The following is a 27,552-nucleotide window of genomic DNA, read 5'->3' as shown; positions in this document are numbered from 1 at the left end:
AGTGATTTTGATTTTAGAAATATGTTCCGAAGTATTCCCACACATAATAGGGAGATATATGTGATTGTATACAAATCTAAGCAAGTTTGAAATGATTATGATTTAGTGAAATATTATATCTGTTTGGGCTTCTTGTGGTCAATTTGCAGTCTACAAAGTATTTGTAATTATGTTCCGCCCCCCTGACCATCTGCTTAAGAAAAAATCGGCCCGTGGCTGAATCTAGATGATGATCCCTGCTATAGCCTTTGGCGGCCAATCCCGTGGTTCTTATGGTTGACTATAGCGGTTTGTTTGTTGGTCCCTCACAGGCAGGAAGGAGGTAAGGAGAAAAAAACAAATCTACCCCTGATTTAGCCTACATGCAATCTCGGGTAGATGACAGGCAACAGATGAGCTGTGCCTGATGCTTTAGACCAGGGTTCCCCAACTGGTGGCAGGCGGGCCAAATTTCTGAGCAAAAAAAAAGAAAACAGGAAATCCGCTCCAAGTGATTTTAATTTTGGAAATCTGTTCCTGAGTATTTCCACACATAATAGAGAAACGTGATTGTATACAAATGTAATCAAGGTTTGAATTTATTGTTTTAGTCAAATATTATATCTGTTTGGACTTCTTGCGGTCAATTTGCAGTCTAAAATTTGTATTATTTTTTACTTTATTTTATTTTTCTTAATTGTTGGACATAAAATACTGTAAAAACACCAGGACATCAGTTCCAAGTGATTTTAATTTTGGAAATCTGTTCCTGAGTATTCCCACACATAATAGAGAAACGTGATTGTATACAAATGTAAGCAAGGTTTGAGATATTATATGTTTGGGCTTCTTGCGGTCAGTTTGCAATCTATAAATTATGTGTCATTATGTGGCTCTCTGAACATCCGCTCAAGAAAAAATTGTCACGTGGCTGAATCTAGTTGATGATCCCTGCTTTAAACGGAGCTGTCACCACGTATTGTTTGAATCGGCCTGTCCGCTTTGAAGCTCATACATGCACACTGCTGAACTGGTGAACTGCATTGTGCATATAACAAAGCCTTGCACATCCCCAGAATGAACAACAAATACAATCCATTGCTATGAGACCTAAAAGGTCAATAATTCCCTGATAAGAGGTTACGCTTTTCAAACATAATCTTTCCTCACATATCTGAATGGAACCGGTGGGCCACGGCCTTTCATTTATATCCTCAGATCCAAAATCAACAACTCAGACAATACACAGGCTTAACAGTGGTGGATTTAGCCAGCTAGACAGCAAATTTCCATTCCTAGTCCCTGTCTGTCTGGATGCCCACTGCACTGTCCAATAACCCAGTTCTTCTGGCTTGTGGACAGAGATCCCAGCAGTTGCAGAAGAGACTTGATGCTAGACCATGCCAACAGAGAAGCCGGGGCCTGATAAAACCATAATAGGCGCTGTGGGCTTGGGTATGTGGCTTGGCTGTGTATCTTGGTACCTGCCACTGGTGTCTATGGGGGCAATCTGTCGCTAATAAATTCCAGAGTCAAAGACACTGATGCCAGGCTTACCCAGCGTGACAAATTACCCCTACAACGCCTTGACAACAACACACCTGCCAACTCAGGGCCCCTCTGTCTGTTTGTGTAAGAATTAAATGTAGTGGTGGAAAAAGCTACTCAGAAATTGATGATTTGTTCTGGTTGCTGAGTGATAGAGTTGTAATCAGACCACATGGCAAACACTTGGGCCACGTCCCAAATGGCACCCTATTCCCTATGTGGTGCACTACTTATGGGCCCTGTAAAAGTTTTTGCACTAGAAAGGGAATAGGGTGCTATTTGGGACGCAATCTTGGTTGTCACTCATCTTCATCATCGCCGTTATTTGTGAATACTGGCCCAGTGGGAAGATATCTCATTAATTTCCCACTCGCATGAGAGTTGTTGGGGACAATCTTTAGCGAGTGATTTCAATCACCACCACAGCTTTCAGAGCTCACAGGGGGCTGCTAGGAAATGCTGCCCACACTAGGGCTCTCTCTCTCACACACACACGCATGCATGCACACACACACACACACATGCACACACACACACATGCACACAGACGCAGGCATGCACACATGTACAGAAACAAACACACACACAGGCTAAAGGAAAAGTAATGGCTTGTTTGCTTAATTCAATACCGGCCTCTCTGGAAGGACATTTCCAGCAAAATAAAGCTGAATGCTCCACCAATCATTCACAGCGCTATAACGCGGGCGGACAATGCAGTTGTCTTTATTTCAGGTCTTCCACAGCTGAGGACACACTGGAAATAGGGCTTCCTGGGGAGAGCTTTTTCCTAGATGATTAGTTTTACTGAGACTGAGTGAGTTTTCATTGAGGAGACCAGACTTTTCTTTACTGTGGCGCAGTTGACTCCGTTGGATGGAGCATAGTGCTGGGTGGTGTTCATTAGGCACCAAATGGAAGAAAACTGACTAAAACAGAGAGGGACTACCTGGACGTTCCATTGCAAGCTCTAGTGAACACGAATGAGTCCTGGATTCATGCATTGGCCACAAAACACATACTGATGGTATAGCTGTAAAGCATTTTAATTGTATAGCTGTAGTCCTTTTTTGTAAAAGCGTTTGCAAATTCATCATTTTATAATATTTTTATGGCAATGTTTTCACGAACGTTGTCCTTAATCTGAATTTCTGATGATTCTACTAAATTTTGTTTGGCAAAAAACAACTGAACAACAGCTTCCAGGTCTGCATCTGAAAGAGAATGCATTTATGTCCCCTTAATGCATTTCTTAGTATCTTAGTAGTAGTAAGTCCCTCTTCCACATGTACATACTGAATGACATGTATCCCCCTGGACCAGATGTGGGCAACATGGGTGTATACACTATCAGTGAAGTGAAATGGGCAGAACAGTGCAGATAGTTCACTTCTATCTCCAACAAGTCTCCATCAACTTACCTGGTGAATCTCCATCAACTTAGGCCACCTCCTAAAACAGTTTAAATACTTAACAGTTAAAATACTTACATCTTAAAAGGAAAAAAAATAAATAAAATGCCAGTCTTTCAGTCTACATCTACTCACCTATCATTCAAAGCCATGACAACAGCATCAGTATGACCAAGTCAACTAATTGCTGAGTGTGAGTATATATTTGTCGTATTGGATAATAACTTCACAATCCAGACAAAATGTGATATATGTAGCCTCGTTTAAATGTTTCTTCTCACAACATTAAAATTGATTGATAATATATTATATTATGTATATCACATTGACGAGACCTGTGGGAATCTGTTACAAGCAGACCTCAGTTTAAATACTAGTAGAAATCATTCAAATACTTTTAGCGTTCACTTTAGCCTGCCTGGAGTGCCAGATGGGCAGGGTTTGCACTTTTGCTACTCTATTGGTTCCATTGCTCCAGAAAAGCTAAATCAAGCCCAGCTAAAGTATTTGATGTGATTTGATCTGATTACAATTCCATAAAACATTGGACTCTATCTACAGTATACTATTGGAATGTGTCCTATGAGAGAGTTTTGGCCTAAATTAATGAGATTGAAGGTCTTTGGCCAGGTGTAGACGTTCAAAAGACACTTCTTTGTGATTCAATCATGATTGGATCTGGCTGATGATGTGATTTCAAATAGTATCTGATTACAATTCCATAAAACATTGGACTCTATCTACTGTATAATATTGGGATGCAACCTATGAGAGAGTTTTGGCCTAAATTAATGCGATTTAAGGTCTTCGACCAGCTGTAGATGTTCAAAAGACTGAGTTCCTTTAGAGGTGGACAATAATTATTTTTGTCTGTGTTGTCGCCATATGTACAAATACGTTGGTTGTTTATTAACACAATGGGAAATCCAATGTAAAAATATGTATTTTAGGATTTGATGATTCAAAAAAAGCCACAATACCTATTTCAATGCCAGTGATATCTGGATAATTCATTATATCCAGTGTGACTTAGAAGGGTTAAGTGCCTTGCTTAAAGACACAGTAACATATGTTTCACCTAGTCTATTTGGGATTCAAACCAGCAACCTTTCAGTTACTGGCCCAACACCCTTAACCACTAGGCCACCTGCCACCGTAGATGATTGGATTAGTTCTATGGTTCACAAGGTTTTCATAGATTGCAGCCAAACCCATTTTCTACTAAATACACTGCTCAAAAAAATTAAGGGAACACTTAAACAACACAATGTAACTCCAAGTCAATCACACTTCTGTGAAATCAAACTGTCCACTTAGGAAGCAACACTGATTGACAATAAATGTCACATGCTGTTGTGCAAATGGAATAGACAACAGGTGTAAATTATAGGCAATTAGCAAGACACCCCCAATAAAGGACTGGTTTTGCAGGTGGTGACCACAGACCACTTCTCAGTTCCTATGCTTCCTGGCTGATGTTTTGGTCACTTTTGAATGCTGGCGGTGCTTTCACTCTAGTGGTAGCATGAGACGGAGTCTACAACCCACACAAGTGGCTCAGGTAGTGCAGCTCATCCAGGATGGCACATCAATGCGAGCTGTGGCAAGAAGGTTTGCTGTGTCTGTCAGCGTAGTGTCCAGAGCATGGAGGCGCTACCAGGAGACAGGCCAGTACATCAGGAGACGTGGAGGAGGCCGTAGGAGGGAAACAACCCAGCAGCAGGACTGCTACCTCCGCCTTTGTGCAAGGAGGAGCAGGAGGAGCACTGCCAGAGCCCTGCAAAATGACTTCCAGCAGGCCACAAATGTGCATGTGTCTGCTCAAACGGTCAGAAACAGACTCCATGAGGGTGGTATGAGGGCCCGACGTCCACAGGTGGGGGTTGTGCTTACAGCCCAACACCGTGCAGGACGTTTGGCATTTGCCAGTGAACACCAAGATTGGCAAATTTGCCACTGGTGCCCTGTGCTCTTCACAGATGAAAGCAGGTTCACACTGAGCACATGTGACAGACGTGACAGAGTCTGGAGACGCCGTGGAGAACGTTCTGCTGCCTGCAACATCCTCCAGCATGACCGGTTTGGCGGTGGGTCAGTCATGGTGTGGGGTGGCATTTCTTTGAGGGGCCGCACAGCCCTCCATGTGCTCGCCAGAGGTAGCCTGACTGCCATTAGGTACCGAGATGAGATCCTCAGACCCCTTGTGAGACCATATGCTGGTGCGGTTGGCCCTGGGTTCCTCCTAATGCAAGACAATGCTAGACCTCATGTGGCTGGAGTGTGTCAGCAGTTCCTGCAAGAGGAGGGCATTGATGCTATGGACTGGCCCGCCCGTTCCCCAGACCTGAATCCAATTGAGCACATCTGGGACATCATGTCTCGCTCCATCCACCAACGCACGTTGCACCACAGACTGTCCAGGAGTTGGCGGATGCTTTAGTCCAGGTCTGGGAGGAGATCCCTCAGGAGACCATCCGCCACCTCATCAGGAGCATGCCCAGGCGTTGTAGAGAGGTCATACAGGCACATGGAGGCCACACACACTACTGAGCCTCATTTTGACTTGTTTTAAGGACATTACATCAAAGTTGGATCAGCTTGTAGTGTGGTTTTCCACTTTAATTTTGAGGGTGACTCCAAATCCAGACCTCCATGGGTTGATACATTTGATTTCCAATAATAATACTTTTTGTGTGATTTTGTTGTCAGCACATTCAACTATGTAAAGAAAAAAGTATTTAATAAGATTATTTCATTCATTCAGATCTAGGATGTGTTATTTTAGTGTTCCCTTTATTTTTTTGAGCAGTGTATATACGCTGAGTATACAACACATTAAGGAACTCTGCTCTTTCCATGACATGACTGATCAGGTGAATCCAGGTGAAAGCTATGACCCCTTATTGAAGTCAGTTGTTAAATCCACTACAATCAGTGTAGATGAAGGGGAGGAAACAATGTAAACTATTTTTAAGTCTTGAGAGAATTGAGACATGGATTGTGTATGTGTGCCAATCAGAGGGTGAATAGGCAAGACAAAAGAGGACCACCGGGTTGACATTCACTTGTAATCTCTCTCTGTCATTGTATTTCTGGCAGGGTTTTTTTCTAGGAAAATCCGTCATCAACATGATTGCCTTTTCCATTGGAACATATTTATTCCTGAAGGGTTTCACACACAAATGTCATATTAAAACACAGTGGAAGGCACTAGTTATCTTGATTGAATGGGAAATGTCTGAATGCAAAACAATCACAGAACACCCTGTACTGTACTGTAAAGCCACGACAGGGCCTTGTATTGAAACAATGGATACATCTTCTTTCCCTTGATGAATGACAAACAGTCTACCGTTTACATCACTTGACTTGATGATAGATTTTTTTTAAATAGAGACGAAAGTGAGATCGTTCCATATTGTTTAGTAATGTCCGTATCAGAATATGAATGTTGACATAAGCCCTCAGATAAACAGTAACACTTAAAGCAGCTTTTTTATTTGCCTGCAGGTCCCAGATCTGATGGTGCTATCATCTCAACTACTTGTCATGCTAAACATGATAACACAAACAGATCTGTGACCAGACTACCTTTTCATATTTTTCCTGCTATCTTCCATGACAACATGGAGGAGAAGGAGACGGAGAGGGAGAGGGTTTTTCCGAGTGTGTCAATCAGGGTTGGGCTGGCGGTGAGGTGTGCAGCTGCTGTGTGTGTGTTTGTGTGTGTGTGTGTGTGTGCATGCAGCTGAGCATGTGTCTCCACTGTCTTGACAGATACCTTTCCTGAGAGAGAGAGAGAGAGAGAGAGAGAGAGAGAGAGAGAGAGAGAGAGAATGAGAGAAAAGAAGAAGAGAGAGGAGAGAGAAAGAAAAACAACAACATCAAGTATACAGTGACAGTTCCATTTACCTCAGGAATATCCCTATTGTAAAAAAAAAACTGAACAAAAAAACACAATTTCAGCCCCAGAGGAAAAGGGTTGTAATCTTTTTGATGTGTGTGATGGTTTTGAGAGAGAGGGCTAGGGAGGGATACCCCTATTGCATAAACCCACATTTCTACTCAGCAGAAGGAAGGTTTGATGTGTGTTTGTTGTGTATGCAGAGAGAGGGATGCCCCTACAGCTGCAAAACCACTGCAGCTGTATCAAATGTTGGATAGGAATACACCTTCAACTGCGCAGGATGTGGTTTTGAAAAAGCACCCAGGGATTTTCTCAGTACAGTATATTTTTTATATATTTTTTTATTTTTTTATTTTTATATCCAACACCCTCTCTATTCAGCCCCTTTCCGTCAGTCAGTTTGGTTTGTTTGGTACTGACTTATCCTAAAGGTTTCATTGCACTTAATGACAATGAAGCGACTGAAAGCCTTACGTATCTTAAGTCTGAGAATATGCCTTATTCTCAATAGTGGTGCGCTAGTAACACCCACGGCGTTGCCTGTTCTGTACATGTAGCATACCACCTTGCATCCCACTGCTAGCTTGCCACTGAAGCTAAGCAGGGTTGGTTCTGGTCAGTTCCTGAATGGGAGACCAGATGCTGCTGGAAGTGGTGTTGGCAGGCCAGTAGGAGGTGTGCTTTCCTTGGGTCTAAAAAAAGATCCCAGGGCAGTGATTGGTGACATTGCTGTCTTTCAGATGGGACATTAAACAGGTGTCCTTACTCTCTTTGGTCACCAAAGATCCCATGGCACTTTTTGTAGCTGTGTTAACCCTGTTGTCCTGGCTAAATTCCCAAGCTGGCCACCTAATCATCCCCAGCTTCCCAATGGCTCATTCCTCTCCCCTGTAACTATTCCTCTGGTTGTTGCTGTAAATGAGAACGTGTTCTCAGTCAACTTACCTGGTAAAAAAAGGGTTAAACAAAAATATGTGAGAGAGGCCAGTAACCCTCTATATGGGTTGAAAATGACAGATCTGCCACTGATAAGTGTCTAAATTGGAATGCAGTGGCTGTACCTCAACATGTTATAAATGACAGGCCCTGCATTTCACAGCACTGTATGGTTTTTGACTGACAGCCGTTCTGAACTTGAGCACCACACGCAACAAGAAGTTGCCCCTATCCCTCACACTACTTGAGCAACTTTTGCAAAAAAAATGGTTGTCTGAGTGAGGGAAATGCTGTAAATTAAGAGGACTCAATGTATTTTGAAAGATGATATGTTGAGGAGTATAATAAATACAGCTTTGATGTCATAAAAGCATGCCAAACACCTTTGAGTCCAAATGTGCACTGCACATTTCCATATCATAAAACTCATGTAATATACAGTGTCAATGTTTATGGTCACTATGTTTGATGTACAGTTACAAGATGACATGGTGTCATACCCTGGGTTGTTCTGAAAATAATGAGCCTATGTTTGTCTATTGTGAAGAAAATTCACTGCAAAACACGCACCTGATTGCATGCATGACTCTTTTCTATGCGCACCAAAATTACAATCTGTTTAACTGAATTGCCCTGTGAAAGCACTGTAAGATCATAATTTATAACTTGTTGGCAATAGAACAAGCTTTCAAATGATGCCCATCTGACCCAGATTACGATTTATAATGGACCGTTTTTGAATTGTGTAAACAAAAACAGTAATTGTGTGATGGCGGGGATGCAGGGTTGTGTTCCAAACAAAACATCTACAAGTGTGCTTGCTGTAGTTCCTCAACAGCACAGCTAGGAGCGCTAAACCTTATAGTTGAAGACTCTTATTTGAGTCACTTTGGAGAGGTGTGTGGCCACTTGGAGACACAAGTTAGTCATCTCACTCAAACCCTGTAGCACCTACCCCACCTTGCACCCACCCCACCCTTTCCAGGAATATTCTTATAAAGTTACTGAATGTATCCAGAGTATTTTCAGATTTCGTCATCAACAAATGCGGCGAAATGTACAGTAAATGTAAAATGCACATAAAATCAACAGTGTAATGTTTGGATTCAGTTTTGTGTCAGCTGAACTGTTGTGTCCTCAACTTTAGTTTAATAATTTTCCCATAATCTCCAAACGGTTCCCTTTCAATTGCTACAATGCTTATGTATATGCTTTTCATATTTCTTCTGTAAGAAACAATTCAATGTAGCCCTATCCATATAGGCCAATTCCCACAAGTGTAAAGGGTTAACTTAATATTTCACGGTCACACATGTAGCAGCGTATATGAATATCTGCCATCAATTGGCAATCGTGAATAATGTATTGAATATTCAGTCTGAGGACATACGAAGGCTTGCATTATAGATAGGAGTAGATTTCTTCAGCTCCACTCATACAGAAGGACTAAAATGCTCAAATTCTGCCATGATGAGAAAGAATGGCTGTGGCTTATATCTTACATTTAGTAAAGCAATTAAAAGGATACTTTGCCCAAATTACAAATATAGTGGCCAGGTAAACAAAAACAAAGCATGGATTGCTGTCTTACCTTGTCCATTGACTGCTAACAGGGTAAGGGAACCAATATGTAATTTTGTAATTTGGGTGAACTATCCATTTAAGCCTATTCTGCATTGTTCTCAGTGTAGCTTCTGGATGTGCATCTCAGCTATGGTTTTGCTGGTTTTCTCTGGGCTTTTGATCAAACTGGGGTCACTTTGGAACTAGTGGGGGAATTAGTGCCTGGGCTACAGGATACATGTATATCCTTGCTCCATACACACAAATGCAGACAAATTCAAGGACATTTTACATTTTAGTCATTTAGCAGACACTCTTATCCAGAGTGACTTACGGTTAAGTGCCTTGCTCAAGGCGACCATTCGGTTACTGGCCCAATGCTCTTAACCACTAGGCTACCTTCCGCCCCAGGACGCATGCACATACACACACACACACACACACACACACATTTACACACACACATGTTCACGCACACGCACACACATGCCTCTGCGCAGTGTGCTAGCGCAGCGAGCTCCCAGCTCTGTCTCCATTTTAATTATTACAGATCGGCCCCTGCTGAACTGTCTGAGGAATCAATCTCACTCTCTGAGATTGTTTTAAACGCTGCTGATCAAAGTCTTTAATTGATTGGAGGAGGCCATCTTCGTGTGTCTGCCTGCTTGTTCTCACTCAAGGGGATTGTGCTCTCATTAAAAATCCATGTGAAAGTGTGTGTGTGTGTGTGTGTGTGTGTGTGTGTGTGTGTGTGTGTGTGTGTGTGTGTGTGTGTGTGTGTGTGTGTGTGTGTGTGTGTGTGTGTGTGTGTGTGGCACATGGGGATGTGTGAAACGTACTCATCAGCCTGAAGTGTCCCCAGCGAATAGCTAGCTTTTTGCGTGGCACCGACTGGTAAGACGCTTCATGAGGGCGGTCACGTGTGCTAGCAAAGCAGAGGTCCCGAGTTCACGCCAGGTATGGGCCGAATCGGGAGGAAGTGGTACTCACTAAGCTAGCATCACAATGTCCTTTACGTGTGCTGGCCTATGAAGTCTTCATAAATGTAGATATCAATTCATGACATCTGAAAATCCTAATGTGTCTCTACGCTGCTTCAGCGTTAATGTCCCATACTCTTCAGTCAGAGAGAGAGGGCGATGTCAGTAGTTTTCTTCAATCGCTTTGGTGCTATTTTCACAAGTATGTGGTGAATATTCAAAACTCCAAACTGGTAACGCCTCAAGTCTTGTTTTCAAAACCTTTTATTGTGCATTCATTTTGTTTGGAGACATCTTTCACCACACAACCATTGATCCAACATATAAGTGTACTGTGAAATACCATGAGAACATTAATTTAATTACCAAAACACAACATGATATCTTCTCAATTTAGTTGTTTTAACAACCAGTTAATCCAATTGCAAAAAATGCAAGATACATGTTTCAGAATTTCCCTATGAATATAATATGCAATAGTATTGTAAATGACAGTACATTACACTGTTTTCACATTAGGCAATACACTTCCACTACCTATCATAATTTAACATCACATTTCCATCATTTGTATCCCATGTGTGATCAATCAGTCAAATGTATTTATAAAGCCCTTTTTACATCAGCAGATGTTACAAAGTGCTTATACAGAAACCCAGCCTCAAACCCCAAAGAGCAAGCAATGCAGATGTAGAAGCATGGTGGCTAGGGGTGGGCGGTATACAGGTATGAATGTGAATACCGGTATGACGTTGTGCCATGATATGGATTTTGCCATATCGTGCATATCATGATAAATTAATGTATGAAATAAGGCAGGTTTTTTTCCGTTCAAAATGTATGTCGAGTGATACAGCCTATTGGGCTAGTTCAAATTGTTTATTTTACTAGAATCATAGCCTTTTTTAGCAGAGAAAAAAACTAGAAGCATGGACTTTACACGCAATCTGCCTGCCAGTCAAAGTCAACAAACAAGCATGTGCAACTGCAGAGTAAGCAAACATTTAGTGAAGTAAACTCCTTTCGTTTGCAAAAGTGTCAGAAAATCAAGCATTGAGGATGACTGAAGACAAGGAATATAATGCTATTGAGGTTGATTTGCAGGACGAGGAAGAATTGGTTCGGAAAAAGGGGGCCTCCTCTGTCGTTTGGAACTGGTTTGGCTTTAAGATATCCGACCTCGACCAACAAACAGTACTGTGTAAGTTGTGTCGACGCATTGTGCTAGCCAAAGGTGGAAACACCAGCAATCTTTTTCACCACTTGAAAATCCTGCATGTGCACGAATATGAAGAATCTACCAGAATGCGTGCAACAAACCCCCAGAGCAGCGAAGCAAGTCCCAAGACATCATCAAGCCAGACCCGCACTCAGCTGTCACTCAAGGCATCATTCATTAGTGGTACGCCCTATGACAAGAACAGCAAGAAGTGGAACGAGATAACGAGTGCAATTACGTATCACATAGCGAAAGACAACCAATTCAAACTGTGGAGAAAGACGGTTTCAGAAACTCTAGACCCAAGATACGAGACTCCGAGCCGTAAATACTTCAGGAAAATATGTCTGCCAGAACTCTACACAGAATGTCGGGACAGAGTTGCCAACGAAATCCGTAACGCTGCATTATTCTCTACCACTGCCGACTTATGGTCAAGCCGGCCACAGAGCCATACATTAGCCTCACGATTCATTACATTGACAACAACTGGAAGCTGCAAAGCAAATGCCTTCAGACCTCTTATTTCCCAGATGACCACAACGGAGAAATAATTGCAGCTGGGCGGAGGGAGGCACTTTCATCCTGGGGCTTGAAAGAGTCCCGTCACGTATGTATGACTACCGACAGCGGATCGAACATGGTCAAATCATTGGAGCTGAACAAATGGACAAGACTAGGGTGTTTCAGACACGGGCTATACATTGCTATTGGTAAGTTTCAACGTCCAAAACACATAGAGCTAGGTATAAATATAACGTCACTTAAAAACAACAACATAAAATGCAGAATAACTGTTGTATTCCTTATCTCCTCTGTTTAAAGTTAAGAGCTGACAACACTGCCTGATCCTTCTTATACGTTAAGCCGGATATATACAGCTATGCAAATCTAGAATATTTGTAATTTGTAAATGTGTGCAATATCCAAACATTACATGGATTACATTGCTTTTATTTATAATTGATACATTAGCCTATGGTTTCAATATATGAATCTATCCTCTCTCTTTCAATAATAGCCTACCCAATAAATGAACCCGTTTTCTAAAGCAACACAACTCTCTTAATCAGAACAGTTGTTTGTAAATCTATAGATGGATTACATTTGTAATCATATCCAGTGTCCATGCTGTAAATTGTTGTAATTACAGCAGATGCTATGTTATTTCTATTGAATAATTGTGATTCATATGTAATTATTTTTCACCTTTTTATTTTGCAGAGAGGAGTGTCCAAAACAAACCTCGGGTTTCCCGGGCCACAGGAGTGTGCAAGAAAGTGGTCAGCACATTTTCCTATAGTTGGAAGAAGCAGAAGGCCCTGACAAGTGCACAGGATAAACTGAGCCTGCCCCTCCACAAGCTCATCACGGAATCCCCGACAAGGCAGGGATCTCGACTGCAGATGATGGAAAGAGTCCTGGAGCAGGAGAAGGCCATCACACAAATCCTGGCAGCAGACAAAAAAACACGTCACCTTGCACCCTCCTGGCAAGACATTGAGGTGTTTGAATCTATCACTGCAGCACTTAAGCCCCTCCAGGATTCCACATATGCCCTGTCAGGAGAGACATACGTGAGTGTGTCCTATCTGAAGCCGGTCCTCCATTTGTTCAAGACGGAAGTTCTGAAATCATATGAGGGCGAAGCCAAACTGACCGGAGAGATTAAGATAAGGATCCTCAATTACCTGAATGACAAATACACTTACCCTGAAACAGATGAGCTGCTCACCATGGCTACCTTTCTGGACCCAAGGTTCAAGACCACCTACATGACCACTGAGAAGCTGGTGGAGGTGAAGGTGAGAGCTGCCTCCGAGACAGAAGCCCTCCTGGTAGGGAACACAGCCGTGGGAGACTTCTCTTTTGAAGAGGACCAGAGTGAGAGAGAGAAAGAAGCTGCCACTGCTCCACAATCAGCAAAGATGTCCAAGAAGAGCCTTGGGAGCTTCTTTAAGAAAACCAATAGTGCACCTGCCTTAAGAACCCAGAGACAGGTCATCGAGCAAGAGCTACACTCTGATGATCACAGCAGGCTGATCCTTTGGAGTTGTGGCGAGTTCACGCATCCAACTTCCCACAATTTAGTTGTCTGACAAATAAATACTTATGCATCCCTGCCACAAGTTCGCCCTCTAAGAGAGCATTTAGCACTGGGGGCAATGTGGTCACATGCCACAGGGCAACTTTGAAGCCAGAAACTGTCAATAGGCTGGTTCCTGGCACGGAACTTGTGAAGAGGGAGGCAGTGAATTGTTACATGCTGAACTGAGAAACATACAGACTGTCTGGTTAATGCTTGAAGTTAATTTGAAAAGTTTTACAACTTGAATTCATAATGACCGGTGTTATGCTGAAAAAAGACTGCACTTCTTATATTTGGCAGGAAAAAGTTTACATCCTGACTACTTTATAAAAAATATTTTTTTAGAAAATGTTACTGCATATTTATTTAACTCATATACCTTTGTTTATGTTTCATGTTTGCACAGGTTTACCACAGAAGTAAAACAAATAATAATTTTAAAAATGTGCAATGCCCCCTTTCTGTTTCTATAAGGTTAAAAGCAATATTTAGTCATTTATTAACTTTGAAGGGCTCATAAAATGTTAAAACATTTTTTTACAGTATATCGTGATATATCGTTATCGTCCGGACAGTGGAAAATATCGTGATATTAATTTTTGTTAATATCGTCCACCCCTAACGGTGGCTAGGAAAAACTCCCTAGAAAGGCAGGAACCTAGGAAGAAACCTAGAGAGGAACCATGCTCTGAGGGGTGGCCAGTCCTCTTCTGGCTGTGCCGGGTGGAGATTATAAGAGTACATGGCCATTAAGGCCAGATTGTTCTTCAAGATGTTCAAACGTTCATAGATGACCAGCAGGGTCAGTTAATAATCACAGTGTTTGTAGAGTGTGCAACAGGTCAGCACCTCAGGAGTATGTCAGTTGGCTTTTCATAGCCGAGCATTCAGAGGTAGAGACAGCAGGTGCGGTAGAGAAAGAGAGCGAGAGAGAGGGAGAGTCGAAAACAGCAGTGTGATCACTCAGAATCCTTGATGCAAAAAATAAATGTATTGTTCAGATATAATTTCAACATAGGTGAACTGTAATTTTATTTTTGTATTTATTTTTTAGTCATTTAGCAGACGCTCTTATCCAGAGCGACTTACAGGAGCAATTAGGGTTAAGTGCCTTGCTCAAGGGCACATCGGCAGATTTTTCACCTAGTCGGCTCGGGGATTAGAAGCAGTGTACCCAAATGAAACAAATGTTTAGTAGGCACTAGTTTGCATCAAGCCTGTCTTGAGCATAGGTTCTCATCGACATCGCAGTAAATGTCCTCATTGTTCATGCACCTGGGTAAAAACCTTCTGTCATGGAGAATAAAAGCCTGACATAGGTCTGGATTTATGTCATTGCATGCCTCGTCCATTACCTGAAGGAGGATGGTACTCTCATTGGGATGGCAAACATACACCTTCCATCTGTATTGTAATCATATATTGTATTTTACAGTATTGTATTGTAGTGGTCCTGTGTGGAACTGGCAACACCAGAGTTGTGGGTTCGATTCCCACTGGGGTCACATACAAAAATGTGTGCTCACTGTTGTCACTTTGGATAAAAGCACCTGCTACGCATTGGCATAGTGTCACGATCGTCTATGAAGTAGGACCAAAGCGCAGCGTTGGTAGCGAACATATTGACTTTAATGTTATACACGAGAATACAAAACAAAACACGATCATGAAGTCCTCAGTGACAACGACTGAACATAGAACAAAAACCCACAACCCCAAGGTGAACAATGACAGTTTAAATATGGCTCCCAATCAGAGATAACGAGCCGACAGCTGACACTCGTTACCACTGATTGGGAGTCACTGGACCAAACAATGAAACAACCAATAACAACCCAACTAATCCCCAAACACAACAAAAATGAACACACCCTGGCTCAATAATACAAAGTCCCGGAGCCAGAGCGTGACAGTACCCCCCCCTAAAGGCGCGGACTGCGACCGCGCCTCAAAGAACCCAAATAGGGGAGGGCTGGGTGGGTGTTGCTCCTCGGAGGCGGCTCCGGCTCTGGCTCCGGGCTTGACCACCATCCTACATCCATCCCCCCGTAATGGCCCCGGTCCGATCCCACCCAGCTGGCTGGATCCGGACTGATGACGCGCACCCCTAGCTTGGCGCGTGAGGCAGGGACGGACCGGACCTGGCTGACGATACGCATCCTCGGCTTGGTGCGTGGAGCCGGAACGGACCTCCTCAGGCTGACGACTCGCCTCCCTGGCTTGGTGCGCGTAGCAGGAATAGGCTGAACCAGGTTGACGACTCGCCCCCTTGGTTTGGTGCGAGTAGCCGGAACGAGCTGACCCAGGTTGACGACTCGCACCCTTAGCCTGGTGCGAGTGGCAGGAACAGTCCGGGTTGGGCCGGCGACGCACACCGTAGTTTTGATGCGTGGAGCAGGAACCGGCCGGGCTGGGCTGGCGACGCACCCCTTTGGCTTGGTGCGTAGAGCAGGGACAGGCCGGGCTGGGCTGGCGACGCGCACCATTGGCTTGGTGCGGGGAGCAGGGACGGGCCGGACAGGGCTGACGAAACGCACCACAGACTTGGTGCGGGGAGCAGGAACAGACCGAGTCGGGCTGGCGGCGCGCACCACAGGCTCCATGCCAGGAACAGGAACAGACAGGACCGCACTGAGGACACACACCCCTGGCCCTACACGGGGATCAGGAACGGGCCGGACCGGACTGGTAACACACCCCAGTACCCTTCGCCGTGCCTCCACACCTTCCTTCCCCTTCGTGACCAGTGGCCCCCTTAACTTGGCGGCCTTTTCTGCCAACCTACTGCACTCCTCTAACCCGTACTCCTGCTGCCCCGACGTCGTGAGCCCCCCCCTAAAAATTTTCTGGGGGTCTCTCCTCTCGGTGGACCAGGCCTCTATAGTCCTCTCCCAACCTTCGCTCTTCTGTCTCCACCACTCGTCATCCAACTCCTGGAAACGCTGCTTGGTCTCGTTGTGGTGGGTTTTTCTGTCACGATCGTCTATGAAGTAGGACCAAAGCGCAGCGTTGGTAGCGAACATATTGACTTTAATGTTATACACGAGAATACAAAACAAAACACGATCATGAAGTCCTCAGTGACAACGACTGAACATAGAACAAAAACCCACAACCCCAAGGTGAACAATGACAGTATAAATATGGCTCCCAATCAGAGATAACGAGCCGACAGCTGACACTCGTTACCACTGATTGGGAGTCACTGGACCAAACAATGAAACAACCAATAACAACCCAACTAATCCCCAAACACAACAAAAATGAACACACCCTGGCTCAATAATACAAAGTCCCGGAGCCAGAGCGTGACACATAGCACACAGACCCCGCAATTCTACATTTTTTACTCATACTCACATAAACGTATACACACACACACATACACAGGGCGCAGGTGATTATTCATCTCCTCAGGGCTTAGCGAGAATCAAATCTGGCCTGATAGCTGTCTCTACAATAAGGCTAATGTGGAAGGCATTAGGCCCTAGGGTAGACCACACACACACACACACACACACATCCACACACACAGGCGGCACACATACACACACAGATGAAACACACACACACAGGCGGCACACACACATGCTACAGTGTTGTACATAGATTAATGCATTATGTTTATTTCTTAGTGGATGCAATTGTTCTTCTGTGGAAAATGTACATGTATTAAGACTTCACGGCAAGACCTCCCAATGTGGTGGGTGGAAGCGGCTCTTAAAAGTTGAATGCCTGTTCCAATACCAACATCTCACTCAAACATCCACGGTTAACTACAGGAGCTAAGACAGTTGTTTCAGTTAAATTATTCTGTGTTGAAAATTAATTTGTTTCCCACCTGAGCTTGGACTTGAACATTCGCTTGAACTCTTATCTGTAATTATGAATGATAAAATAGACTTTAAACTGCAGTCTTTGCTCTATTAAGACAATATAGGCCATCTTATCCCCCAATTCACATGACAACCTTGTGATGAATTTACAGTGCAACATTAACCATTAATTCCCCTCTCAGGGAAGAGAACTGAAGAGGGTGCTGTTGAGTTTGCTATCAGACCGACTTTCACATGAATTTAGGCACATTTGATTGGGCCATTCTGAGTAAGGCATGGCTTATATGCAGTACATTTTGGCTACATGATTTGCCTCTGAAAATTCACAATGGTCATAAAACAATCATAAAGAGTTAGGCACTTTGTTTTATGGAACTGTTTTCAAACAGACACAAACAGTGGATTATGAAACAATATAATCAAACAATTTCCAAATAAGAATGGATTGGTTGCTCTTTACTCTGCAATCCTTTACCTCTCTTCTCTACATTTACAGTATATTACAGTTCATATAGAGATTTGAATGTTTGGTCTATGTCTATGTATATATGAAGTGTTTCTTTGGTGCAGCATTTGTGTGGGAGAGTCCTCTTCTCTCTCCTTCAGTTGAAAATATTAATTATCTTGAGCTGGTCTAACTATTTGTGTACTGTTGTTAACCTCTCTCTCTCTCTCTCTCTCTCTCTCTCTCTCTCTCTCTCTCTCTCTCTCTCTCTCTCTCTCTCTCTCTCTCTCTCTCTCTCTCTCGCTCTCTCTCCCTGCTTCCCTCTCTCTCTCTCTGTTTCAGATCCACAGCTCAAGGGTATAGTGACCAGGTTATATTGCAGGCAGGGATACTACTTGCAAATGAACCCAGATGGTTCTCTTGATGGGACCAAGGATGACAGCAGTAACTCCTGTGAGTATACAGTCTCTTCATCTATCCTGCTACAGCAGTTGTCCCCAACCAGGGGTACTAGGACCCCTGGGGGTACTTGGCCTATCCGCAAGGGGTACTTGAGAAGACTCATGAGACCATAGGCCTACTGGTAAAATGCACATGAGGGGGTACTTCAGGGGTACTCCGGGCAGAGCAAAATTCAGTTGGTGGTACAGCAACCGAAAAAGGTTGTGAACCACTGCGCTACAGGGTCAACAAGTTGTCACTTTGCATACATTACTGTGAAACTGTTTAGTATGCATGGCCAATACTCCATTCTAAGTAGTATGCAAGTATAGATATTGGGTCACAGCTACTGTGGTGTCTCATAATCAGCAAATTAAGATATTTTTTGATACATATAATGTATGATTTAAGATACATAATGGTAAATTGTTTACATGGGGTTGAGGTTGATAAATCTATAATTTTATCTATCTATGATGACATTCTATAAAATCAAAATGTTTAGCTTGTCAACACATTGATTTAGTCTCCCAACCTCACCTGTATTATATTGCTTTTTTTGTACTGGCACTTATCTCAAATGACTATCACAGAAAGCAGATGGGTTCTTCTCTCTGAGATGGAAAGTGGTCCAAGAAACAGTGGGCTAGCTAGAGAGAAGAGAGTATTCTTAGCTCTTCGCTGGTACTGCTTCCTTAGCGCTCCAGGCTAGCTGGTTAATTTGATTTCAGTATGTGGCGCTAACTCTAGCTTGACACTGCTTTGTCTCTGTGTCTGTCACTAGGAGCAGAGATGATACGTGTCACTTCCATAGACCAATAGACACTTGTTTATGGATATACAAGGGGCACCTACACACACACCTAGTACTATACACACACATGATAAACACATGATAGATATCATAAATAATATGGTATGAAATGTAATGCAATACGTGAATATGTTATATTACTAAAGTAATGATGGTGAGATCAATAGTCAGGTGGGCCAAAGAATCCATCCATATTTTATCTCATTCAGAAACTAAGAAACAATATAAACTCTTCATGGGTTTCACAGTCATGCTATTGTTATGAACGTTCACTGAGGACTGAGGACCAAATATTTAGGTTTGCCCATTCATTCTAAACAGGTGTTAATGATGATGTTGTCTAAATTACACTACATTGTCTTGGAAATACGATAACATTGCTAACGTAGGCAAATAATTAGTGGGAAACAACTTTGTCATCATTATGATATCGTCAGATTTACTTTAGATTTTACATTTTAGTCATTTAGCAGACGCACTTATCCAGAGCGACTTACAGTTAGTGAGTGCATACATTTTCATACTGAGATACTTAGATAGATGGCAATGTTGTAATTGACTAGCAAAGTTAGTCAAAAATACCTAGCAATGCTAACGTTAATTAGCTAAAGTCCTTTGCGTAGCTAGCTACGTTACTACATCTAGTCAATATGACGACATCACAATGATGACAAAAGGTTTTCCTATTAATTGTTTGGCTCCTTTAGAAATGCCATTGATTTTCCAAGTCACCAAAATGCACTTTAGACTAAATCTTCATCAGCACCAATTGATAAAGCATTGAGTAGAATGTTCAGTCGGACCTCATAGATCTTTCAGCGATGTATTGAAAGATGGAGAGAGAGAAAAAAATAGACAGCTGACATGTTCTTAACACAGTAACAACATTTGCACAACACAGCATCAGCCGAAATCCCTATCCATATTGGCTCAATGCCTCAAAAACCCAGTGTCCATACAAATGTCTCACATCCCTCGCTCTGCGCTACCTACTGTACATCCACGCCAATACCAATTCCCTCAAATGGTCAGGAGAGCTTATTACTGTGCATCTAAATCAGCCATACACACACTGGCTGCATCCCAAATGGCACCCTATTCCCTATATATTGGCACAACTTTTGACCAGGGCCTATACGGCTGAAAAATATATAGGGCAAAAATATTGTACTATGTAGGGAATAGGGTGCCTTTTGGGATGCGGATGCTTAGTGTCGCCGCCAAGGCTAGCCCTGTTATTTCTCAACCAGTAGAAACAGTACAATGGCCATTACCTAACATGGCCAACGTGTGTTCTACAGCCAAAAAGGACTCCAGTTTTTCCAGTGCTACTTCCCAGGTCCATCGTTGTGGCCAGGACCATGCTAGGCTGGTCATGTCCACACAGTGCCATAAGCATGTAGTGCAGAATCACTACTTTATACAATAAATACCTAGGCTGGGATTCATTCCAAGGCACATTGCAGCGCTGGGCACTGCACTACTGACAAGTTCCCTGACATTTACGGAGATCGCATTTATGGTAAACGCTGTAGATGTCAGCTCAAGTGTACATTTCCTTTGAAAGGTGTATTGTCGGTAGTACTGCGCTCAGGATTGCAACGGGCCTTTATGATGTGTTGATGATGTGGCTATATGGCAGGCATATCACAAACTGCACCTAATTGACACTTCGCTAAGCCCGTCCCAGAATTTTGGGCAACCAATCGCAGAGCTCCATTGGATAGCAATTGACGCTAAACAAACTTGAGTCTGAAGCTCTCATTTCAAATGCATGGAAGCCAATGAGGGCAATAGCAAAAACTGTAGGCCTTTAGGAGTATTTTTCTAATTCAAAATTATACTTTTGTTGCATTGTTTGCTAGCTGGTTAGCTAGCTCTTAGTGCTGAGCGATTAACCAAAATATCTTAATTTTGGGGGGGTTATTAATCAACTTATTGACCAACGTCGGTTCAATTACTTGAATTCCAATTATTAGATTTTTGTTTCGTGAGCTCAACACGCCTTTTCTCTAGATAGAATCCATTGCGTCTGTTCTTTCCGGCCATGGACAGAGGCGGATACACACACAGACCATATGAGACCACAAGAGAGAGGAATGACACAACACAACGACGAGAGGGATAGAGACAGTTCGCGAGGTATCTCTACCTGATTGATAGTTGAAGTAGTTGGTAATAAGCAGTCTTGAAAGTATGCCTTATCTACTTTGAAGAACTAGTAAAATTATTTAGGCAGCCAGCTAGCTACTACTAGCCTAGCTAAATATAATGACTCGTTCAATGGGGAGCACAGCGATAACGTGAGATGGTTGTCTGGATGGCTGGTTGCTACAGCCTGAGCAGAGATGAGATGATGACTTAAGGAATGAAAATAATAAAGTCATAAGAAAATCAAAGTTATATACACAACTGAAATATGCTATTAAAGTAAAGTAATGAATGTGCTTAAATGATGGTTAATAAATGATAAGCAGCAATGGGAATTCGCTACCATCACGGGGCTCTTATTAATTGTTTTATTCTGTGTTGTTACAGCATTCAACACACTGTCAGTGTCAGGAAAAAGGCAGATGATGGCTGAGGGAAACTTTTTTTTAAATGTCATTATTTCATAATGCATTTAAAGTAAAAAAAACATTGACCAAAATCAAAAACCGGGATTATTGGGGTTTTTTTTAACGGAAACTGCACCGACCTCAAAAAGCACTAATCGCTCAGCACTACTAGCTCTAATTGACCTCCATTGAACATTTTGCTAACGCTAGCTAGCAAGGTAATATAGCTAACACGTTTTCTCCAAATGTATGTTAGTTAGCTAAATTAGCAATATTATGAATATAACATTCATCTGCTGTCGACATCAGGATACGATTTGAGACCACTAGTTAGCTCCAAATGTGGTTAGTAGCTTTGACTGCATGCTGACAGTGCATTCAGTGGCTAGCCACACTACAAACTTAATTTTACCAGGTTCCTGTAAAGCAATTGTAACGACAGTCCACCACAACATACCCGAGAGTCTCCTGATCAGCAAGGGGTAATCTGTGTTTAATTTAATTCTGTATTGAAAACACTGTTTGAGATCATTGTGAGGGGTTTTCTCCAGTGGTTTGAATGGGGAATTGGGCTTCTTGGGAAAATGTTAACAGAGGTAGCAACAGTAACCAAGGGTGCGGGGCTTAGTGAAGGGTTAATTGTGCTTGTAATTTGCAACAGTTTACTTTGTAATTTGCAATGCACAATCTGTCTATCTGTCTGTCTGTCTGTATGTATATCTGTCTCTATCTCTGCCTGTCTCTGACTCTCTGCCCATCTTTCCATCTTTCTGTCTTCCAGCTTTGTTCAACTTAATTCCTGTGGGTCTCCGAGTTGTTGCGATTCAGTCCGTGAAGACAGGGTTATACATCGCCATGAACGGGGAGGGCCATCTGTACACATCAGTGAGTAACAGTCTATTCTATTCCATTTTATTATGTTCTGTTCTATTCTATTCAATTCGATTATATTAGTCTAATTTCTAGTCTAACAACTGTATTTTCAGCTTGTGCAACATTTAAGGCATAAAGGCATGACACAGACAGGTCATGCAAATAATAATTCAAGAAACAGTCAATACACATTACAGTGCATTCGGAAAGTATTCAGATCCCTTGACTTTTTCCACTTTTTGTTACGTTACAGCCTTATTCTAAAATTGATTTAAAAAAATATATATATACCGTATCAATCTACACACAATACCCCATAATGACAAAGCAAAACAGTTTTTTCGAAAGTTTTGCAGATTTATTAAAAATATTAAATGAAAATATCACATTTACATAGGTATTCAGACCCTTTACTCAGTACTTTGTTGAAGCACCTTTGACAGTGATTACAGCCTCGAGTCTTCTTGGATATGACACTACAAGCTTGGCACACCTGTATTTGGGGAGTTTCTCCCATTTTTCTCTGCAGATCCTCTCAAGCTCTGTCAGGTTGGATGGGAAGCGTCGCTGCACAGCTATTTTCAGGTCTCTCCAGAGATTTTAGATCGGGTTCAAGTCCGGGCTCTGGCTGGGCCACTCAAGGACATTCAGAGACTTGTCTCGAAGCCACTCCTGCATTGTCTTGGCTGTGTGCTTAGGGTCATTGTCCTGTTGGAAGGTAAACTTTCGCCCCAGTCTGAGGTACGCTTTAGAGCAGGTTTTCATCAAGGAGCTCTCTGTACTTTGCTCCGTTCATCTTTGCCTCGATCCTGACTAGTCTCCCAGTCCCTGCTGCTGAAAAACATCCCCACAGCATGATGCTGCCACCACCATGCTTCACCGTAGGGATGGTGCCAGGTTTCCTCCAGATGTGACGCTTGGTATTCAGGCCAAAGAGTCCAATCTTGATTTCATCAGACCAGAGAATCTTGTTTCTCATGGTCTGAGAGTCTTTAGGTGCCTTTTGGCAAACTCCAAGCAGGTTGTCATGTGCCTTTTACTGAGGAGTGGCTTCCTTTTGGCCACACTACCATATAGGCCTGATTGGTAGTGCTGCAGAGAGGGTTTGCGTTTCTGGAAGGTTCTCCCATCTCCACAGAGGAACTCTAGAGCTCTGTCAGAGTGACCATTGGGTTCTTGGTCACCTCCTTGACCAAGGTTCTCATCTCCGATTGCTCAGTTTGGCCGGGCGGCCAGCTCTAGGAAGTGTCTTGGTGGTTCCAAACTTCTTCCATTTAAGAATGATGGAGGCCACTGTGTTCTTGGGGACCTTCAATGCTGCAGAAATATTCTGGTACCCTTCCCCAGATCTGTGCCTCGATACAATCCTGTCTTGGAGCTCTACAGACAATTATTTCGACCTCATGGCTTGGTTTTTGCTCGGAAAATCACTGTCAACTGTGGGACCTTATATAGACAGGTCTGTGCCTTTCCAAATAATTTCCAATCAATTGAATTTACCACAGGTGTACTCCAATCAAGTTGTAGAAACATCTCAAGGATGATCAATGGAAACAGGATGTACCTGAGATAAATTTCGAGTCTCATAGCAAAGGGTCTGAATACTTATGTAAATAAGTTATTACTGTTTTTTAAATTTTTATACATTTGCAGCTATTTCTAAAAACCTGTTTTCGCTTGTCGTTATGGGATATTTTGTGTAGATTGCTGAGATTTTCTATTTATTTAATCAATTTTAGAATAAGGCTGTAACGTAACAAAATGTGGAAAAATGTAAGGGTTCTGAATACTTTCCGAAGGCACTGTCCAGCCTTGACACCTTTGTTATCATATCACATTATGCATTTTAGAGACGCACACACACACACACACACACACACACACACACACACACACACACACACATAAATACACATAAACAAACAATATAAAATCCCACTGTTTATTCTAAAGGGAAGATGTCGACCTTCTCTTAGTTTTCGGCATCAGAGTTAACACTTTTTGCAGCAGAGCAATGTTGGTGTTGAGAAAATGTACTACAGTATATCAAGGCTAATTGCTCTGCAGAGAAGGTGAGAAATCCCATTACACACGGTTTCATGCATATAGATTGATATTAATCACATCAAATACCTCCAGAATCACATCAACTAGATATTTCCAGTCCATGCATCAAGAAAAACAATAAATGTTGGAAAATGGAAATTGATGAACAGTTCATCATACTGTGTAGAATAACATATTTAAATATTACTGTATTGCATATATTTTATTTTAGATGCAAAATGTGTGCATGTTTTTTTCTAAATTGGAATTAAACATTGAAGACAGAACAAAATAAAGTAAAATAAAGGTTAAGAGAAGGAATACAGTATGATGTGTCAGTGAAGACAGTGTCATATTTTAACATTGTTTTTTCTGTTTGGCAAAACAAATCTTTGCATCTTGTGCAAATGCTAAGTAAATCTGGTCCAAAGAGCCAAATGCTTTGGTGATTACTTGGGGAAATGAAATTGATTGAAACACAATTGTGGTTTATCTATATACAGCAAATCATTTACATATCAAATCAAAACAAATGTATTAGTCACATACACATGGTTAGCAGATGTTATTGTGAGTGTAGCAAAATGCTTGTGCTTCTAGTTCCGACAGTGCAGCAACATCTAGCAAATAATATCTAACAGTTCCACAACAAATATCTAATACACACAAATCTAGGATTGGAATGAGAATATATAAATATATGGATGTCATTGTCAGAGCGGCATAGGCTAAGATGCAATAGATAGTATAGAATACAGTATATACATATGAGATGGGAAATGCAAGATATGTAAACATTATTAAAGTGGCATTATTAAAGTGACTAGTGTTCCATTTATTAAAGTGGCCAGTGATTTTCAAGCCTGTATGTAGGCAGCAGCCTCTCTGTACTAGTGATGGCTGTTTAACAGTCTGATGTCCTTGAGATAGAAGCTGTTTTTCAGTCTCTCGGTCCCAGCTTTGATGTACCTGTACTGACCTCGCCTTCTAGATGACAGCAGCGTGAACAGGCAGTGGCTCGGGTGGTAGTTGTCCTTGATTATCTTTTTGGCCTTCCTGTGACATCGGGTGCTGTAAGTTTTTTTTACATTTACGTCATTTAGCAGACGCTCTTATCCAGAGCGACTTACAAATTGGTGCATTCACCTTATAGCCAGTGGGATAACCACTTTACAATATATTTTTTTATTTTTTGGGGGGGTGGCGTAAGGGGGGGTAGAAGGATTACTTTATCCTATCCCAGGTATTCCTTAAAGAGGTGGGGTTTCAAGTGTCTCCGGAAGGTGGTGAGTGACTCCGCTGTCCTGGCGTCGTGAGGGAGCTTGTTCCACCATTGGGGTGCCAGAGCAGCGAACAGACTGAGCTTGACTGGGCTGAGTGGGAACTGTGCTTCCGCAGAGGTAGGGGGGCCAGCAGGCCAGAGGTGGATGAACGCAATGCCCTCGTTTGGGTGTAGGGACTGATCAGAGCCTGAAGGTACAGAGGTGCCGTTCCCCTCATAGCTCCGTAGGCAAGAACCATGGTCTTGTAGCAGATAAGAGCTTCAACTGGAAGCCAGTGGAGTGTGCGGAGGAGCGGGGTGACGTGAGAGAACTTGGGAAGGTTGAACACCAGACGGGCTGCGGCATTCTGGATGAGTTGTAGGGGTTTAATGGCACAGGCAGGAAGCCCAGCCAACAGCGAGTTGCAGTAATCCAGACGGGAGATGACAAGTGCCTGGATTAGGACCTGTGCCGCTTCCTGTGTAAGGCAGGGTCGTACTCTCCGAATGTTGTAGAGCATGAACCTACAGGATCGGGTCACCGCCTTGATGTTAGCGGAGAATGACAGGGTGTTGTCCAGGGTCATGCCAAGGCTCTTCGCACTCTGGGAGGAGGACACAACGGAGTTGTCAACCGTGATGGCGAGATCATGGAACGGGCAGTCCTTCCCCGGGAGGAAGAGTAGCTCCGTCTTGCCGAGGTTCAGCTTGAGGTGGTGATCCGTCATCCACTCTGATATGTCTGCCAGACATGCAGAGATGCGATTCGCCACCTGGTTATCAGAAGGGGGAAAGGAGAAGATTAGTTGTGTGTCGTCTGCGTAGCAATGATACGAGAGGCCATGTGAGGATATGACAGAGCCAAGTGACTTGGTGTATAGCGAGAATAGGAGAGGGCCTAGAACTGAGCCCTGGGGGACACCAGTGGTGAGAGCACGTGGTGCGGAGACAGATTCTCGCCACGCCACTTGGTAGGAGCGACCGGTCAGGTAGGATGCAATCCAAAAGTGAGCCGCGCAGGAGATGCCCAACTCGGAGAGGGTGGAGAGGAGGATCTGATGGTTCACAGTATCAAAGGCAGCAGACAGGTCTAGAAGGACAAGAGCAGAGGAGAGAGAGTTAGCTTTAGCAGTGCGGAGAGCCTCCGTGACACAGAGAAGAGCAGTCTCAGTTGAATGACCAGTCTTGAAACCTGACTGGTTTGGATCAAGAAGGTCATTCTGAGAGAGATAGCAAGAGAGTTGGCTAAAGACGGCACGCTCAAGAGTTTTGGAGAGAAAAGAAAGAAGGGATACTGGTCTGTAGTTGTTGACATCAGAGGGATCAAGTGTTGGTTTTTTGAGAAGGGGTGCAACTCTCGCTCTCTTGAAGACGGAAGGGACATAGCCAGCGGTCATGAGCCGAGTTGATGAGCGAGGTGAGGTAAGGGAGAAGGTCACCGGAGATGGTCTAGAGAAGAGAGGAGGGGATAGGGTCAAGCGGGCAAGTTGTTGGGCGGCTGGCCGTCACAAGTCGCAAGATTTCATCTGGAGAGAGAGGGGAGAAAGAAGTCAAAGCATAGGGTAGGGCAGTGTGAGCAGGACCAGCAGTGTCATTTGACTTAACAAACAAGGATCGGATGTCGTCAACCTTCTTTTCAAAATGGTTG

The 27,552-nt window shown here is 43.0% G+C and overlaps 1 protein-coding gene across 1 annotated transcript in view; it reads left to right on the top strand.

The window, feature by feature from the left end:
* Positions 1-27,552, top strand: part of LOC311129789 (fibroblast growth factor 14-like) — a gene marked incomplete at both ends in the record, with an annotated part of 292,560 nt that overhangs the window by 190,158 nt on the left and 74,850 nt on the right. Inside the window, 2 exons of the mRNA XM_084162234.1 lie at positions 18,254-18,364; positions 22,506-22,609. Of these exons, the coding sequence (XP_084018360.1) occupies positions 18,254-18,364; positions 22,506-22,609 (215 nt within the window). The remainder of the gene's footprint in view (positions 1-18,253; positions 18,365-22,505; positions 22,610-27,552) is intronic.

The sequence above is a fragment of the Coregonus lavaretus genome (genome assembly GCF_964263955.1).
Source record: "Coregonus lavaretus genome assembly, chromosome: 5".
NCBI lineage: Eukaryota > Metazoa > Chordata > Actinopteri > Salmoniformes > Salmonidae > Coregonus > Coregonus lavaretus.
The sequence above is the reverse complement of the archived record's forward strand: the minus strand, read 5'-3'. Positions and strand labels throughout refer to the sequence as shown.